Source organism: Nyctibius grandis, chromosome 6 (assembly GCF_013368605.1).
Source record: "Nyctibius grandis isolate bNycGra1 chromosome 6, bNycGra1.pri, whole genome shotgun sequence".
Classification (NCBI taxonomy): domain Eukaryota; kingdom Metazoa; phylum Chordata; class Aves; order Nyctibiiformes; family Nyctibiidae; genus Nyctibius; species Nyctibius grandis.
In genome coordinates this window covers 73,097,779-73,115,045 of record NC_090663.1, presented here as the reverse complement: position 1 = coordinate 73,115,045, position 17,267 = coordinate 73,097,779, and the positions used below count along the sequence as shown (strand labels likewise).

The following is a 17,267-nucleotide window of genomic DNA, read 5'->3' as shown; positions in this document are numbered from 1 at the left end:
ATTTCTCTAATTTCTCTCCAGTGAGAGCTCTCCGAATTTCCCTTGCGGATGGTTCAGGTGTATGTTTTAGAGTCAAAACTGATAGAACAGTCTTGCTACTTGGTATCTTTGGTTTTGCTCTAAAGTAAGTTCCCTTGATAGCTCTATGAACCATTACAATGGTTGTTTTAAACGCTGTGCCTTACTGAAATACGCTGAAGCCTGCAGAGAAAGCTGGGGAAGAAAAACAAAGCTAGGGGAAGGAAGTATAAATAAAATAGAAAGCCATAGCGTTCCCTACTCTGAATTGGAGGAAAAAAAAAAAAAAGAAAAGAAAAAAAGCCTTATTAAATTGGTTTGGATAATTATGATGCAGCTTTTTCATTTCACATCAGTGAGACTGCATATATGACAAAGGATTTAAGGACAGTAAGACTGCAAGAATAAACATCAACAGCTGCATGGTACTATAAAAATCTTCAACTATTCTTGCTTTAAAAATACCGTGACTGTGATGAAAAGAACTCCAGGGGAAAAAAAAAAAAAAAAAAATCCACCAAATTCTCAACATCCCAGAACGCTAAAAAAAAAAAACAAACACCAAAAAGGCTAAATATAATCATACCTACTGCCACTGTGCCAGTGACTCCTTGGTAATGATCCATGATCTCATGAATAAGTAATAAATTCAAGGCGAGGCAAGTCAGTTTACTCCTCAGTGAAAGGAAATCTCTCTCATATACCACAAAGTAGCTGATACTCTGTTCAATACGGTAACTGCTTTGTACACTGAAACCTTGAGTTCAATTGTTGATGTTCATAATGTTCATTCACATTTATGCTGTTGAGATTTTGAGAAAACCAAATGCGCTAAATTTTGACCATGCTACAAAACTATATTTGTCCTTTGTTCTCCTGGCTTTCCAGCCATCACTGTGCAAGCTGCAAACAGTTTATTTAAAAACTGCGTGTTAGAAAGCAGGGTTTTTTCCCCTCCCTTTATGATCACGCAATCCACGGTGAACAGGACAAAACAAAGAACAGATCAAAACAAAATCCACATTTCTGGCATGAAGAAAGCCAAGCATGGAGAATTTCAGCCACATGGGAATTTGTTTCTGTAATATACTGCATAATGATTACATAAGGAGGCTTTGATTACTGTAAAATTCAATGATACATGCATTTCTAACAGCATTAGAATTCCTAAATGATTACACAAGCCTTTCATGTTTATTCATCAAATATTTAAAATACAGCATAATACAAAACATTTAACTAGCTTACTCTCAGAGCAATTTACTATGCTCATCTAACAAAAACTTGCTCAAGAAGATAAAGTCTCATGTCCAACGCATATGATCCTTACTTGATTTTTAAACAGAATTATTTGCTCAGCTTTATATGTACAAAATTTCAAATGCAAAAAACCACTTTTGTGAGGCACACGGTAAAGGGAGAAAAATCTGTTCTAATCCACTGAATTTGTTCTGTTTTCAATTTCCCAGAATACACAACCCAAAACTTCAAAAGAAAAAAATCTGTTTCCAAACTGTTATCTGCCTGCTTTCATAACACAAAAGCAAGAGACTTACCACTGTTCCATATACATTTGTTTTCATCCTTTCAATCCTTATTGCATCTAAATATATTAAATATTATACAGAAATATTTTTGCCACTGAAGGACTAGATTTTAAATATACTATACCTTCTGTTTTACATCAATATTTGTAAGTGCCTTTCTATGAAGGGAGATGGTTGAGAATATGAGAACAGATATGTTTGACTTTCAAGATGATAAAAAAATAAGATAACAAATACTATAAAATAAAAATCAAAATCATTTCAGGAAGTCACTGAATTATTTCCATTAGTACTGAACTGGGCTTTGAGAAAAATAAATCCTTAGTGAAGATAAAGAGGCAGAAGCTCCACTATAAACATTGATTTTTCTTTTTTTTTTCAACATTTAACACAGTTCTATAGTTAATTCATTTCTATTAATGTACAATTTTGGCTGCAAGTAAAGAAGGAGGCATGAACATCTTTTCCTGCAGTATAAAGACAATTACTTGTAATAGAAAGAGTATTCTAAAGCCTTATTTGACAAAAGCACACAAAACATGAAAAATTAAACAGAAGCAGCTCACAGTTGTGATTTTTCAAGGAGTTCAACATACCTGCTTAAAGTTAGAAGTGCCACTACGTCAACAAGAGAAGCATCCATTTGGGGGATTATTTTCCAGGTAAAGAAACTACCAAAAATTAGTTCAATAGGCAAAAATGGAGCTTTCCATACTGGAAAAAACATCTTAAGTCCTCGCTTTTTTCACCTGCAGGAAGTGCCCCTCAGTTATAAACTACCCATGAACTATAGGTAAACATGTCAACTTTTGTGTCCATAATCACTATAAGTAGCTACAGCTAAAGGCAAACACATCACTGTTTTCTTGAATGTCAGTTCCCCTTTTGTACATTTTAGAGTTTGTGCTGGTGCAATGGGACTAACTGATCATTCACCTGACCAAAAAGGGAAATCACGAATGAGATCAGACAAATCTTATCCTTTGAGTCATTCAAACATTCCCATTTTGCTGCATTCAGTACAAGGAAATCCTTCATGCTTGCAGTGCCTGGGCTGCCCATGAGGGCATATTCTTCAGCCTGAGGTCATGTTTTCACAGACAGGTTGCTCCACGCTGACTAAAGAAACATTGTGCCATGCTCTTCTTTCTCTATTCACTACAGCGTGCATATTTCAGAGGAAAACATCTCGGCCTTCTATACTAGGCACATGCCCCTCGAACCCTAAAAGTCATCATTAGAAATGATAGGGCAGTGCAATAACCTCCTTGGATTTAACTATTCTGATGTGCTCTGTGCTGGTCTAGTGAGGGATGCAGTAATGAAGGATTAACTATGAATATGCATAAATAAAGTATTCATGGAAGAATGATACATTTGCAAGCTTTTTGGACAGTGCTACAGAGACTCGAACAATCATGCCTATGTTACTGAAACCCTCAGCTCGTTAAAATACAATCTACAGGAAAATGTGATCATTTACTATTTGGTTCCCTATTTCTAAGCAATTTTCAAGGCAACCCTTTATATTTTTACAGAATACAACTGGTCTCATCACTATGTAGTTTTACAACAGTTTTCCAAAAAGTCAGCTCTTAGAGCTGATTGATATGAGGCACCAGTAGCATTTGATTGACAGAGCAGGTAGAAAAGGAAAAGAAAATGGAAAAATTAACAAACAGTAGATTACATCTTTCCCTGAAGACACAGCAATAGGGAGGAGTTTGCCTCAACTAGGAAAAAAATAATAAAAGGGTACAAGAAAAAGTAGGGAGAAAGTAGGATGCTTTAAAAGATAGAAAGATTTTTGCAAAGCCAAATCCTCCCATAGAATTTTCAAGGGCTGGGCGCAAAGAGTAGTACGGCTACAAACAGACTTTAAGTCTATACCTGTAACTTTTCCGGTCTTGACACTTATCCCCAATTCTCTTACAGATACACTAAGATATACGAAACCTTGTTATACCCTCAGGCACTTCAAAGAAAGATTTTATTTCAATATAATCCCAAATAAAAGTCAGCAGTTTGAACTTCCCTTTACTCATCCAGACTTTTAAAAAATACTGAGAAAGACTGACAATAATGCTTTAGGTGGATACCATACACACGTGCCCAGAAGAATAAAAACCATTCCCCCACACCAACAGTATCTCTAATAATGGACTTTGGTAAGAATATATAGTTTGATGCAAAAGGAAAACTAAATCTATCATCAAGCATATATTTGTGAAAAAAATTACATTATTTTGAAAAGAAACACAAATATCTCAAGCTTTATTGCAAGTATTTCTGTTGGTAGGACCGCGGTACTGTACAGTACTGCTCTATTTAGTAGTAGTACTACTACTAGTTGACAGGGTGGTGTCAGGGCAACGGTTGGACTCGATGATCCCTGAGGTCTCTTTCAACCTGGTTGATTCTGTGATTCTGTATTAAGAATAAGATAAGAAGAGTTTCTAATTTAAGGCAATATTTCTCCACAAATCCTGCAGAGATGACAGTGAACAGAACTGAGAAAACGAAGAATTTGAAGTGCTTTTTCTTTATACAAAGTAGAGCACTTTCAACACCGCTTCAAGTTTTAAAGAAAAACAGCTTCAGTAGTTTTAGTGTTCACAAGAGTGAGGGACTAAGAGCACTCCGGTACAGGCAGAGTGCAGGCAGGTGATGTGCAAGCCTTCACATTTATCTCTGCTAATCCATTTCACATACTGCTCTGCAGCGTTGCTAATATTCAAGCCGTGGGCCTCTTCAGCAGAGACGGCACACCACGCTAAGCGAGGGAACGCGGAACGCTGTCACTTCAGATTTGGCTTCACAACTGAACTCAAAATGCCTCTTTCGTGACAGACAGTCTTCATTTCCCACTTACCCCAGTGTGATTAAATTTTAACAGGGATACTTGCAATATCAAGAAACACTTAAAGAAAAAGCTTTTGCAAATTTTCATTCATAGAGAGCAAGTTTAATAGAAGATTCAAACCTCAATAGTCGAAGATACGTAATTTGAAGCCTAAATAATCTAAAATCGTCACTTTATAACATATGTTCTCATATCCAAAACTGCACTTCTATCCCTACTACTCTTAAAATTATCAAATTAATCTAATTTTATTCTCAGTTATTAAGAGAAAATTTGGGAAGTAACAAATGCAAGACTAGACTGTAGAACGCACAATATTTCAACTGCCTGGTATACATTCAGTTTCTCCTTGCTCTCAGGAGATAGCATTCAAGTGGTTGTTTGTATCTTCAATATCACATGTGAATTCCAGTAGTTATATCCATCCAAAGGAGATTATATCTACCTGCTGATCTTTAAGATAAACAGCAAAGGCATCCATCAAATCTCTAACCCTAGTTGGTATACAAAGTCTCTGCTGTTGAAGCTTCTTCTCAAGCTTCCTGGTTTCCATCTCCCCCTAAAGGTAAGGGAAATCTCTGAAGGGGTGATGCAGAGACCAGATACAGAGAGTTGCTCCTGTCCTCTGCTTCCAGCACTTCTCCATACGTGGATCAAAAGGAGGTGGCCCAACTGACTACATGTCATACCAGAACACTACAACAGTGTTTACTTCAAGACCTTGTCGCATTAAAACAAACATGATCCCATCATACAAGATGCAAACATTTTCAAACCCACTTTACAGACAGAAAAGTCAGCGTAGTAAGAATTTAAGCTGTAGGTGTAACTTCATTAAACCAACACAAACTAGAGGTAGATGTGACAACAGAAGAACCAGTCTTGGAAAACAAGCAAACAAAAGCCTCACCACAGCTAAACGTTACAGTACTTGCCCAAAAATATAGCCACAGTGCTCTACATGACGAAGTTCAGAACGCTTGCCACAGGACACAAGTGTACATATTCTAAACACAGAAGAGAAAGACTGCTGCCTCCCAAATTACTCACTAGGCATTCCCTCCTCTTAATGGAACACAAATTCATTTATTTTGTATTTTCTGAGGGTCTGTCATGTGACAGTGGTACCTGACTTGCGCTAAGCAGTATTTTCAAAGATAAGGAATCCAGCTTCAGCTTTAAAACTTGCTAGACCAAACTGGGCAAACCTGCATGCTTATAGAAAAGATAAGAATAGCATGCCTGTGCACAAGTGGTACAGAGGTAATATTTTAACAGCATATGAGCCTCTAATTCTGATTTTCTTGGACAATGACTTAAAGAACAGGTGCAGCCCCAGCATTATGACAAAACCCAACTATCTAAAATCTGAAAGACAGTGCAGCTCAAGCCAGTGAAACCATTTTGCTCATAGCAATATGGGAAGAAAATCTTTGTGATGTAGAAACAGATGTCACCGTACATTTTTCAGAATATGGCATCACCCACTGCTTTGCATGCATGGCTTCACGGGATATATTTAAATCATATTTCATAAACACACTCTAGTAACTCCTTTATTCCCACTATATCAAAGTAACGTAGGAATAGCATAGACTTTATTAAAAGTTTCTATTTACATGAAAACTTGCAGTAACCAATCACCCTAACTTAGGAAGACTAGCCAAAACAAAAAAAAAATTGTGTTTCATTATATTAGAAAGCCTCAATTACAGAAAGCCTGACACAGCCGAGACATAATCATGATCAACATCAGAGATGCATAACAAGTGAAAAGTGCAGTTAGAACGTTCACTGTGTCAAGCACAGTGAATGTGATACCAGCTGCACAGTACTTTAATATAATTAAACTGCACTTCTTATCTAATGTAAGCTAAATGACAGGCAAGAGTGAAGTTAACTGTCTGCTTTCTGGTACAGGAATGCAAGCATTGCAAGGTTATTTTTAAATCATTTTAAAAAGATTTAACATGCACAAGTAGCATGTCAGCAGTGCCAAAAAGACCTCTGGTTGTCTCTCACTGGGGAGCATCCCCTTTCAGTTCAGCATTACGACCTGTGCGCACAAACCAAGCAGTATCTAATTATTTTTGTATTATAGCAAAAATCCAGTGGGCTTGAAAATGAGACCTAATTGTCTTGTATAGACAGAGGCAGGTTTAGGCAAAAAATAAGAAAATGCTTTACCCTGTGATGTACTCACTGTCATTTTCCCACTTTTTCTGGTGTCTATTCTATCTGTGGCAGTAAAATCCTGCTGAGTTGAATTAATGCACAGAATTCACTTCCTTTAGTTTCATTTTTATTATAAGAGAAGTAAGAAAAGAACAAGTATATATTTATGACGAGGGATATTAGCTACTTTGAACTGACTAACTGGAGTAACTAGGAGTAGTATAGCCCCGATGTTGTGGGAATTCTTATTACTGTAGCTTTTTGCCCTATTTCTGCAAAATGTTTTGCAGTCAGATCCAAGGTTTACTCTGCTATAAATGCTCACTTGTATGAGCTGGTGACTGGTCTGGAAGCACGGCCTAGAAGAGCAGAGCATACCTAAGAGCCTTGGATTCCCCTCCACCCCCAAGTGGATTACCCATCTGGAGGAATGGCGGGGCTACGTGTTGCAGACATAAGCTGTGGCAGCAGTTTTTGAGGAATAAGAAAGGCAGCTTTATTGTAGCCTGGATAACGAAAATCATGAAGCCACAGCACTTGGAACAGGCTTAGTGCCAAAGGGACACATCCCACTTCTTGGGTCATGAAGCAAGCATTGAGGTCTGTGCAGCTGCAGCTACGCTGGTAATGATACCAAGCTATAGCTCATTTAAACCTTACTTTTATGAATTTATATACACCTCCAGAATCAAAAGAAGTCACCTGAGTTAATAGAAAAGTGTGATGGTTTCTAACTAGAGGAAAAAAAGTCAAGCCATTAGTTTTATCATCACTGATATTCAAGGATGTAAACAGAAATCCAAATATTGCCACAAATTAAGTCACAACCTGGGTGGCCCAGGGTCATTCACACATGCTGCAGTCTACCTTGATTTAAACCTTACAGTTCATTGAATTTTTTCCTACCTAGTTTTAAAATGGCTGAATATTAAAAAACGCTAAATATACGTAAACCAGAGATGAGATTAACATCTTCCCCTACAAAAAAGTACTATAAACTATAGATCTAGAATGTTTTACATAGGGACTACATAACTGCTATGACAAAAGAGAAAGGTATTCTCGCTTGTGACTTAGGAGCTACGTTAATGGGATTCTCTGGGAGAGACTCTAGTCCTTTACCATAATTGTAAGGAACAGTTATTAAAAGTTCTTTAAAGTTTGCAAGAAGTTATCAAATTATATTCATTCTCTAGGCTAGATCTTGCTCTGTATAAGAGGCAGTATAGAGGTTTGCAATGAGAGGAGTAGCAGTACAGGGACAGCTCTGTAAATCAAGTCCACTTTTTTCACTTACAGGTAGGATATTGTTTTCCATCATCTGTTAGTCACAATAGAAACTGGAAGGGAAGGGACAAAGTCAAGCTCCTTTCACTCAATTCCTGTACCTGTCCACAGGTGACAACTCTATGGAATAAATAGCAGATCCCATTTTTAGCCCCTGTAGTCTAAACCATAGTCAAAAATTAAAACATACACATTGCGAAAATGTGCATACATGCCCCTTCCCTGGTTATTCTTAAAAAGAAAAAAACACCTTAGTCTATAAACTGAAAGAAATTCAGATTCTAAGTCTAAAATATTCCACACATTCCCATTAAAGAGCACAGAGAAGACAGATCCAACCTGTTTGCTCACAAAGGTCCAAAATTTAAACAAACATATCAACTATTTTCTACCTAAAAAAAAAAAAAAACTAGAGGTCCTCTAAACATATAACTTTACTTTTGCAAGCAGTTCAAAGACAGTCTCAAGTTTTAAGTTATGCCTTTAATTTCCTTCTTATGCATAATGAATGCATATACAGTCATGACATGAGCTTGCACGGTCTTTAGTCATACTGGGGGCCAATTACAAATATGTAAAGAGCAACTCAACTAATTAAATACAGGCGTCAAGGGCCATTTCTGATGCCCAAGAGAAAACTATCAGCTGGACTCCAGCTGCCACAGAAGAAAAGCACAGATCTCCCATAGGTCCTGTGAGATCTTCTAGCTCTGTAAGGCTGTCTTAGATCACCTGGGCCACATAAAATGGCACTCAAGGTCTGCGTTTGGCAGTTAAATCACTCAAATAGTCCCATTGACCTCCATATATCACCTCAAGTGAGTAACTGTTTCTCAGCATAAGAAGCTGACAGTGTAACCAAAATTGTACAATATTGGAACCCAAAATGATTCACCTCTAGCAGTGACACAGATCTTGGTCCCTTACAAATCAAGAACAGCAGCAACCACAGGAGAGCTTCAGGTATCACCGCGCAAGAGATTAAAATAATATATGATTATCTCTCTCAAACATCAGGTTACAGGCTCTATTATCATTCCAGTTTGGGCATATAAGTAAAATATTATCAGAAACATATTTCTGAAAAAATATTCAAAGTGTTGTTATCTCAGTCTATTCCATATGTTCTCTACCATCAAAAAAGCACACCATGGTAATCAGCCAGGAATACCTGTGCTGATTCACGTAACCAAATAAACAATAGCAAAGGGTCCACCTTAAGTGCATGGTTCTCTTTCTCTATTCTCTAATAAACCAACAAAAAATAAAGTACGTTTTAGGTACAAGAGAAGAGCAAACCCAATTCTGCGTAAACCTATTTCCCCAATTTGCAAACTTGCTAAAGAGAGACAAAGATTAACACGGCAAGAAACTTAATCCTCAGTAAGATTTATGCAAGAAACAAAGCAAAGCACTTACTGTGTCTTGAGATTTATCTTTGACATCATAGACTGTGAGTTTTATTTTAGTCTCCTCATAGATGGGGTATTCCGGTGGGAATGTCACACCAGTCAAAAACAGTGGATCCCTTGTGCCCTGTGTAACATGAGTAAACATTCAGTAAGGTAACAGCTGTGCAATGTGTGAAACGCCATTATGGATGTACAGAAACTGGGGGGTCTTTAAAAGAAGTTAGCTTTCTACAGCAGAGACATGTGAAAAGCTAAGTATTACCCAATCCATAAGAAAATCGGGTAATTTTAAAATTTTGTCAGGGAAGTTTCAAAAAACTTTCTGGAAAGTTTTTTAACCGGAAAAAATATTAAGTGCTTCTGAAACAGAGCCTAGCAACATGCCTTTAAACAGCTCAGCCAGCAGGTATCAGTATCTGGAATACAACCTGTAATAAACAATCCCCTTCTTTCTCCCACGCTACTTTCTGAAAGTACCGCAATTTCATATGAATTTAAACTAACTAAAGATATAACTTACACATACACAAAAAAAAGAGGTCTCTTCATTAAGCCACAATAAAATGTCTATAGGAATGCTATAGAGACTCCCCGTATTACATTAAGGATACTGATTTGTGGGGAGTGGATTACAATGCTCCTCTTTAGGCACTAGCGGAGTAAGGTAATATTCCTGTGCTTTGTAACATTATGATTATATCTAAAAGCTGTACACAGAAGTAACTATGTCATAGCGTCAGATATACAATTAAATGAATCATATAAAATGTTGTTTATCATTTCTTAATGTTTAATTATACTTAATTTCAAAAGTTTATCAAGCTAAATTTTCTATTAAGTAAAAGAAAGGATTTTTTGCACTATAAATGTAATTTCTCTTGAAGAAAATAACTTTTCTGTGCCTCTGCCTTCCCCTCCTCCAAAGCTTGACTATGAAGCTGAGAACCTTAACACAACAAATTCAGGGATTTATTCAGAGCTAAGACATTGGGTTAGGATATGCACCAACTTCTATTACAAAAAAATAAAAATCTATTCTATCTTCTGCACGACATCATTCCACACAGTCTACAATGAAACATCCCCATCACATACAAGATATCTGAATTAAGCAGTTTCAGGATGGTTGATGGCTGAAACCATAACAATTTAATTAGTAGTTGGTTGAAACTGATCACACAAAGAGCTCATGAAATATTCTCATTGTATTTAACAGTTAAAACAAGCATTTGGCAAAATTGTGTGTGTGTTTACAATAAGACTTCCCTGTTTTTAAGGAGTCTCTCCAAGTTAAGCAAGTTACACCTACATTGCCTGCTCACACTTAATTTTCTCTGTGAACCATTTTTGCCGTTTCTGACACCGATGCTTACAGGGCAAAGCTAAGAAAAGCAAAGCAGCCTTAGACAACTTTTGCTGTAATATGTGATGCAAGTTACTAATTATTTTATATAAAGTCACAGACATTACGTACACACACACACTTTTCCCTAATTATAAAAGTAGGCTAATATTTTTCAAATTGCAAAAGCGTCAACTTTCCAGTGGAAAAAAACAGAACAAGAAACAGGATAACAGACCATATAACACACCTATGTTCTTCTATAATTTAAAAATACTTTACAAACTCACTGTACTCTTAATTTAGTTTTACTTCGCATTGCCTTGTCCTTTCATGAGAGCAACTATTCCCTGTTTCATTTCTAGACTTATGTCTGGAGAACCAGAGTATTCTCTATGCTTCTACTTGGAACAAGAGAGCTTTCATGAAAAGCCAAGTTCATTTCTAACTGTTTATCCTGGTTAAATGCCAAGAACTACAGAACACTCTTAGGTATGCTCTACTAACTGCCAGAGTGTGCTTGTCTTACCTAAGACTATGTGCTAACTTGTTTTATTTCTCATTCACTTTCTAAGGAAGAAATGAGCAATTCATTAATCAACATGTTAATTGAATAAGCAAGGCTCTCACCTCCACGATTTCAGTGCTTGAATACCTCGTCAAAATGTGCTCTGCTGGATGTATCACTGAGACTTGTATAAACGTATTCAGCTTCCGATCACGGGTAGCAGCCACTAGATCCTTGCATGCTGGAAACAGTACAAAATAAAAATCAAATACTCAAAAGAAAACCCTGGGAAAACGCTGTCACAGGCACAGGACAAAGCAGACTACACTCCGGCTCCAGATTAAATCTCTGGAGACGAGCCGATTTAACAGAGGAAGTCCCTTGGAAGTAACTTACAGAAATAGGAAGTCACATGCTGTAGAACTGAACTGAGATTTCGTTTCCACTAAAAATACTTGCAGCTTCTGCAAAGCTCCCTGCCAGAGGCTCATCAGCTCCAGTATATGAACGTGCGTGCGCATACACACACACTTACACACACTGCAAGAGTAGGTAATTTTACATAAGCACTCATTTCATTTGCCACGAATTCTCTCTTAGCAGCCTAACTTGATGATCTCGTCTGACAATTTTCACAGTACGTGACCATTTTAAACACATTCTAAACCAGTTACATGCTATCACTGATTAGGTTAGTTTATATAGACTGATACTACATTATGAACTTTTTAGTAGAATTAATCATCGAGTAAAAATCTACATACCTAAAAGCAGACAGCAAAATAACCAATTCTTTTGTCAGTGACTAGCATATAAATGAGAAAAATAATTCTATTCTGGCTATATGACATCATTATTAAAACTCATTCTACCTAATAAATATAGAGAAATTCAGTTCTTGTTTAATAATTCATTTTAATCCCAGGCTCACAGTCATGCAGATGACTGAGTTCACTCTTTAGACTAACAGACCTCATGCCTTATAAGCAAAGGGATGAAAGCACCAAAGAAATAAGAAAAGGAGGAGGAAAGAAACAAATGCACCATTAGCTGCTCTGCAGAAGGGACATGGACTAATGGGGCATGCATTGGTTCAAAAGTAAAACCCATCCACCTTACGTTCTTCAATAAGGACTCTGCAACAGAGAATAAATACTGTGATAGGATATACCCAGGGCTTTCTGCAGTGCATCAAACTACACTGGGATCTTAGAAGCCTGAGGGAAGAAAAAAGCCTAGGGTGTCGGAGAGGCTAATTGTCGAGAAAGAGCTGAGGACATTTTCTAGAAGTCACTGCCAACCAAGGGCTTCCTCAAGTGCAGCTGACCTTTAACATTTTAAAAGGTGAGTCAGATTATCCTCACAGCAAGCAAACCTGGTCTGATGAGAAGCCAAGGCAAGGCAAGCTCTGATACACACAAAAGGCCAACTCAGCTTGGTTTATTTTTTTTAATTTTGGGCTTGGACTTGCTGCTTGAGGAAACAAAAGGAAAACTGGCTGAAGCTTTTTTATGACTCTTCCGTAACAGTTGAACGGGAACAAGGAAACACTTAAATCTAACCTTCACAGAATATTTTCAAGTTTTCGCTTTAGCCCAAATTGCCAATGAAATCTCTCGGTAGAAAGTCTCAAACTGACCCTATCATAATTTGGTGGCAGAAGTGGGATAAGAATAAAAGTTTGTGCATGATGAAGTCTTTATGAAACAGCGAATACAACAGCACCAGGCTCGAATAGCAAGTTGCCAGCAATTTCTTGCTACTAAGGCTCACCACATTATTGAAATGACTCTAAATATTAGCACTACTTGATACAACCTGAAGAATTATATGAGTAGATTTACAGAAAAGCAGTTACCAAAGCACAAAAGGTTGGGCAGACCCCTACCTATTTGAACTATATCCTCTCTAAAGCTGACCACAGATGCAGGATCAGATCATTGCAATTTCCAGATACAACCATTTCCCCCTGCAAACCCTGATATCTTACGCCACTACCCAATCCTTAAGTGTCCCACCCCATAATTACATTTTTAGAATACAGCACAGTAAAGCACAGCTTCAGAGGAATGGCAAGAGAGCTCATGTTCACTACCAGAAGCTGGAACACTGACAGATATAGTCAAATTTTTCACACCCACCACAAAGGAAGGCTATCCAGCTCACAATTCAATGGACCTCCAAAGATGACAGGAATACACCAGAAGGGAAAAACAGAAAGAGACAGAAACTTAGGAAAAACAAAAATAAATCCCCAAAACCCCTACCAGTGACTCTGGCAGGAACTCTACAGCTGAACTCTTGTAAAAAGTACTAATGCTTTTTGGAGGTAAATCCCCTGTAAATAATGGTTTGATTTACTTGTGGGATTCTCAAATACATTAACTAGACCCAACTGATTTTTTTATCAGCCAAGAGCACCGGCTTATACCCTCTTGATAAACCTTTAACAATAGGAAGAAGATTTGCACTAAGTGCTCACCACCTTGGTGATATCTGAGCATAGGAGACAATTTCTGTGACAGTAGGGCAATCCAGTCATCAGATCATTTTCCTGTAAAAATGTAGCTTAGCAACATGATCTTGAATTTCATTGGGTAGAGCTGACATGAAGATAATTCATCTGCATATCTCCAATGAGGAGGATCAGCACAAAGTATCAGAACTCTTTGGGAGACCCTAATGCAGAAGGATAAATGAAATAAAATGAAACCTGCATCTACACTGATGACAGAGTTCTTTGTCTCTGTTGTGACATTGTGCTACTGCTGTTCACAACTTCCCTTTCAGTCAGAGAGGATATTCAATAAGGTTGTCACCGGCACAGAACTGAAGATTTGGTGTGACACAGAATTTGTCAGTTTGAGCCATAGTGCATCACTTCCCCTAAAAACAGCCCAACTGAAATGTTTAACAAAACATATGGACTACTTTTAAGCTGATGCCAAAGAATAGGAGAAGTTTGTTATATCTTGTTCACAGCCTGGCAAGTGCCACAGCCCCACACTACATTATTTGCCCTCTGAACTATTTTACTAGCAGTACCTCTGAAAATCTTGGGTCTTCTCAAAGAAACAGTCAACACTCTTTGGACAAAGTGAAATATTACATGGCTGTGAAAGTGAAATACCAGCTACATATTATATATTTAAACACATCTGTTGGGCATTATTGGAATACTACTCAACAAGAAACTGATGAAAATACAAACATGAAAGGCTGTTTTCTTAACTGCAAATATAACACAGTAAAAGCAGGTAACAATATCAATGCACTTTCCATCATAACCTACGCCCAAGCAGACCACATACATAGGTTACATTACTTTTCAATACTTCACTATGCTTGAATTAATTCATCAACAAAACCCAATGAACTGAAGTGACAGCTTGTACTTACATGCCAAAAGTATATGAATCTACTCATTGTGACTGCTGACTCAGTGTGTAAAAGCCTGAGTCATCCATTCCCCTAGTGATCCCATCTCTGCTAAGCCTATCAGTATACAATGAATGTTTAAGGAAGAACTGTATTAGGAATAATTTATGCTTTCTTAACAAAGAGTTAAGATAGCAGGAAGAAACAACTCCTATACATATCAAGCAAAGAGAAAGAAGGGAAGAAAGACAGCAAAGTCATCACTATGTGTAGAGTAAGATGAAAGGCTACAAGAAAAAAGAACTGCTCTAGAATATATTTCCAACTACTTCTGTCTTTTGCAAAATTCTGTGGTCTACATATAAAACTGCCTTACTATTTAAAATGCCTTAAACCAGATAACATTTAATCAATGTTATCCTTCAAAACTTATTTTCTAAATAATAAAAGCAAAGAGAATATTAATTATTTCATTTCCATTACTGTTGTTGCTCTACTATTAAAACTATAATATTATTCTTACATTAATCACAGTAAACAAGCATTCCTTCTCTATCAGTCATGCCTGTACATTGTCCTGTACATTCCCATACGACTACGATGCACACAAACCACATGCGGCTGTAAATGCAAACGGCACAAGTAGATGTTTGATTCTCAAGGCCTGCCACATTCAGTATTTCACTGTTCTCTGTGCTGCGCTAACATGCCAGCTGTGCTCTTCATCCTCCCGTGTGCGTGTGTGCACACGTAAAGACAACAGAAGAGAACACTGGTTACTGTTTCCTCAAAACCAGGCTACACTGTAAACAGCAGAATCTTGCTGCTCGGTTTCAGTGACCGATTCATGGGATCGGGGAGGATTTTCTGAAAACGTTACCTGTATGGAGGAACAGAGCACAGAGAGAAAGACTAAAAAAATCCCAATGACTATATAACAACAAAAATAGGGAAAACAAACAAAACGAAACCAAACCACAAACCAGAAATAGTCTCAAAATTCATCACCTACCTTCCCTGAAACTACAACAGTTCTGACCAGGCATTAAGCACTGCTTCAAGCACTAAACCCACTGGAGCCAAAATAAATTAATCTAGCAGAGAAATGGGGAGATACAGCATCTCCCAGAACTGAAAAGATCCAGTAGCTGGAACAAACGACATGGGCAGAGGGACTGAAAGACATCCTCAGCTCAGAGTTCACAGAGTTGTTTGGGAAGGAAGCCAAGGCCTAGCCCAAATATTGGGAAATGGCATTGAAATTGCAATATTTATTTTTGTTAGTGGGGGAAGTCACAGCACATTGGTGAATGTCTTCCCAGACTATGGATTCACACAATGCATGTATTAGCCTACACGGCGATTTGCGAGGTAGCTTTTTCTCTAACCAGTGACAGAAAGAAACGCTATTTCCCACAGATTCATTCCTTCCCATTTTCCAAACCAAAACAGATTCCAAGGGGCTGGCAAGGGACAGGAATTAACCACCATAGCCTTGTTGTCTCCAGGGCACACTATTTTGTATGCTCTCAGAACAGAAAATTAGTAGTATCTGAAGACAAGGGGCATGGGAAAAGCCTGTGTGTCTCACACACATATATATGTGAACATAATGTTCAAAATTTTTTTTCATTTCATTGGCGTTGAAGCAGCATTATTATCCCAAAGCAACTTAGTTTATAAATAATAATGTACAGTCTGTGTTGATAACTAATTAACTGAGATGCAACTATTCCTCAGTGGGCAAAAGGACATATTAGATAAGAGAACACTACATGCAGACCTGCGCTACATGCAGAACACTAAACAGTACACAGTTTTCTTTTCCTCCACCCTGGGGGATGCTGAGGAGGGTAAGGAGGTGTAAGAGAAGAAAGCACACATCACCGCAGCTTCTGCCTTTGCTGATCACACAGCGCTAACCAAGCTTGCTGAGAAGGACCTTCAGTCGGGCACACATAAATGCTTAGGAATAATCCAACTTCAGGACAACACAGGAAAGCTTTGGCCAAACTTTTGAATTAGGAGCATAAATGCAACTGCGAGAGGGATGAGAATGGGACAGTGATGTGCTCTTTGCATAGCAAAACATGTCTGAAAGCAAATGAGACAAACGTTTGAGGACTGGTATTAGTGCAGAATGGTGTTAACGAGCACCCCACCAGCTAGTACTCCATAATAAAATATTATTAATTGGTTTATCATAAATACTACGAAATAGTTGTCCCATTCATGTGTCAGCAGGAATGCTTCATTTTGCAGGTGGATAAAGAACACCTCTACTGAGGGACCAAAAGAACAGAGAAGTTACTCCCACAACAATTTGCAATGTGAGCTCCCAGTAAAATTCACCGTACAACACTAAATATAAAAGCATATAGCTACAGAAACTATAATATCCACGTTATTGCAAAAACCACGATTATATAGGAGTCACCAAAATAAGATACATGAGTGCTGCTGGGGGAAAATGCTGTATGCTGATGGAGGGTAGGGATAAGCGATCATGACCAGGAGCTGAGATGCCAGCTGCACTCATCACCCTATTTGCATATGAAGAGATAAATCTGGTTAGAATTACCACTGTGAAAAATCAGAAGTGATCTATTCCAGAATAAGTTCTGCCCACCCTGGGTTTTGCAGTACTAAAAAAAAATTAGGTTTTGTGTCTTTTGTGTTTTACCAAAAGCCTCATGCTGGACGAGAGCTTTAAGAAGACCAACTTTCAAACTGCATC

At 37.7% G+C, this 17,267-nt stretch overlaps 1 protein-coding gene across 9 annotated transcripts in view; it reads right to left on the bottom strand.

The window, feature by feature from the left end:
- INPP4B (inositol polyphosphate-4-phosphatase type II B) overlaps positions 1 to 17,267 on the bottom strand; it is a 332,333-nt gene that overhangs the window by 167,706 nt on the left and 147,360 nt on the right. For 8 of the 9 annotated variants that reach the window (XM_068404348.1, XM_068404356.1, XM_068404352.1 and 5 more), the window contains 2 exons: positions 11,275 to 11,393; positions 9,310 to 9,426 (listed from right to left, as the gene is read on the bottom strand). In XM_068404348.1, coding sequence (XP_068260449.1) covers positions 9,310 to 9,426; positions 11,275 to 11,393 — 236 coding nt within the window. Of the gene's footprint in view, positions 1 to 7,900; positions 7,974 to 9,309; positions 9,427 to 11,274; positions 11,394 to 17,267 lie in introns of those variants that run through there. The other variant, XM_068404355.1, reaches the window with a different exon arrangement.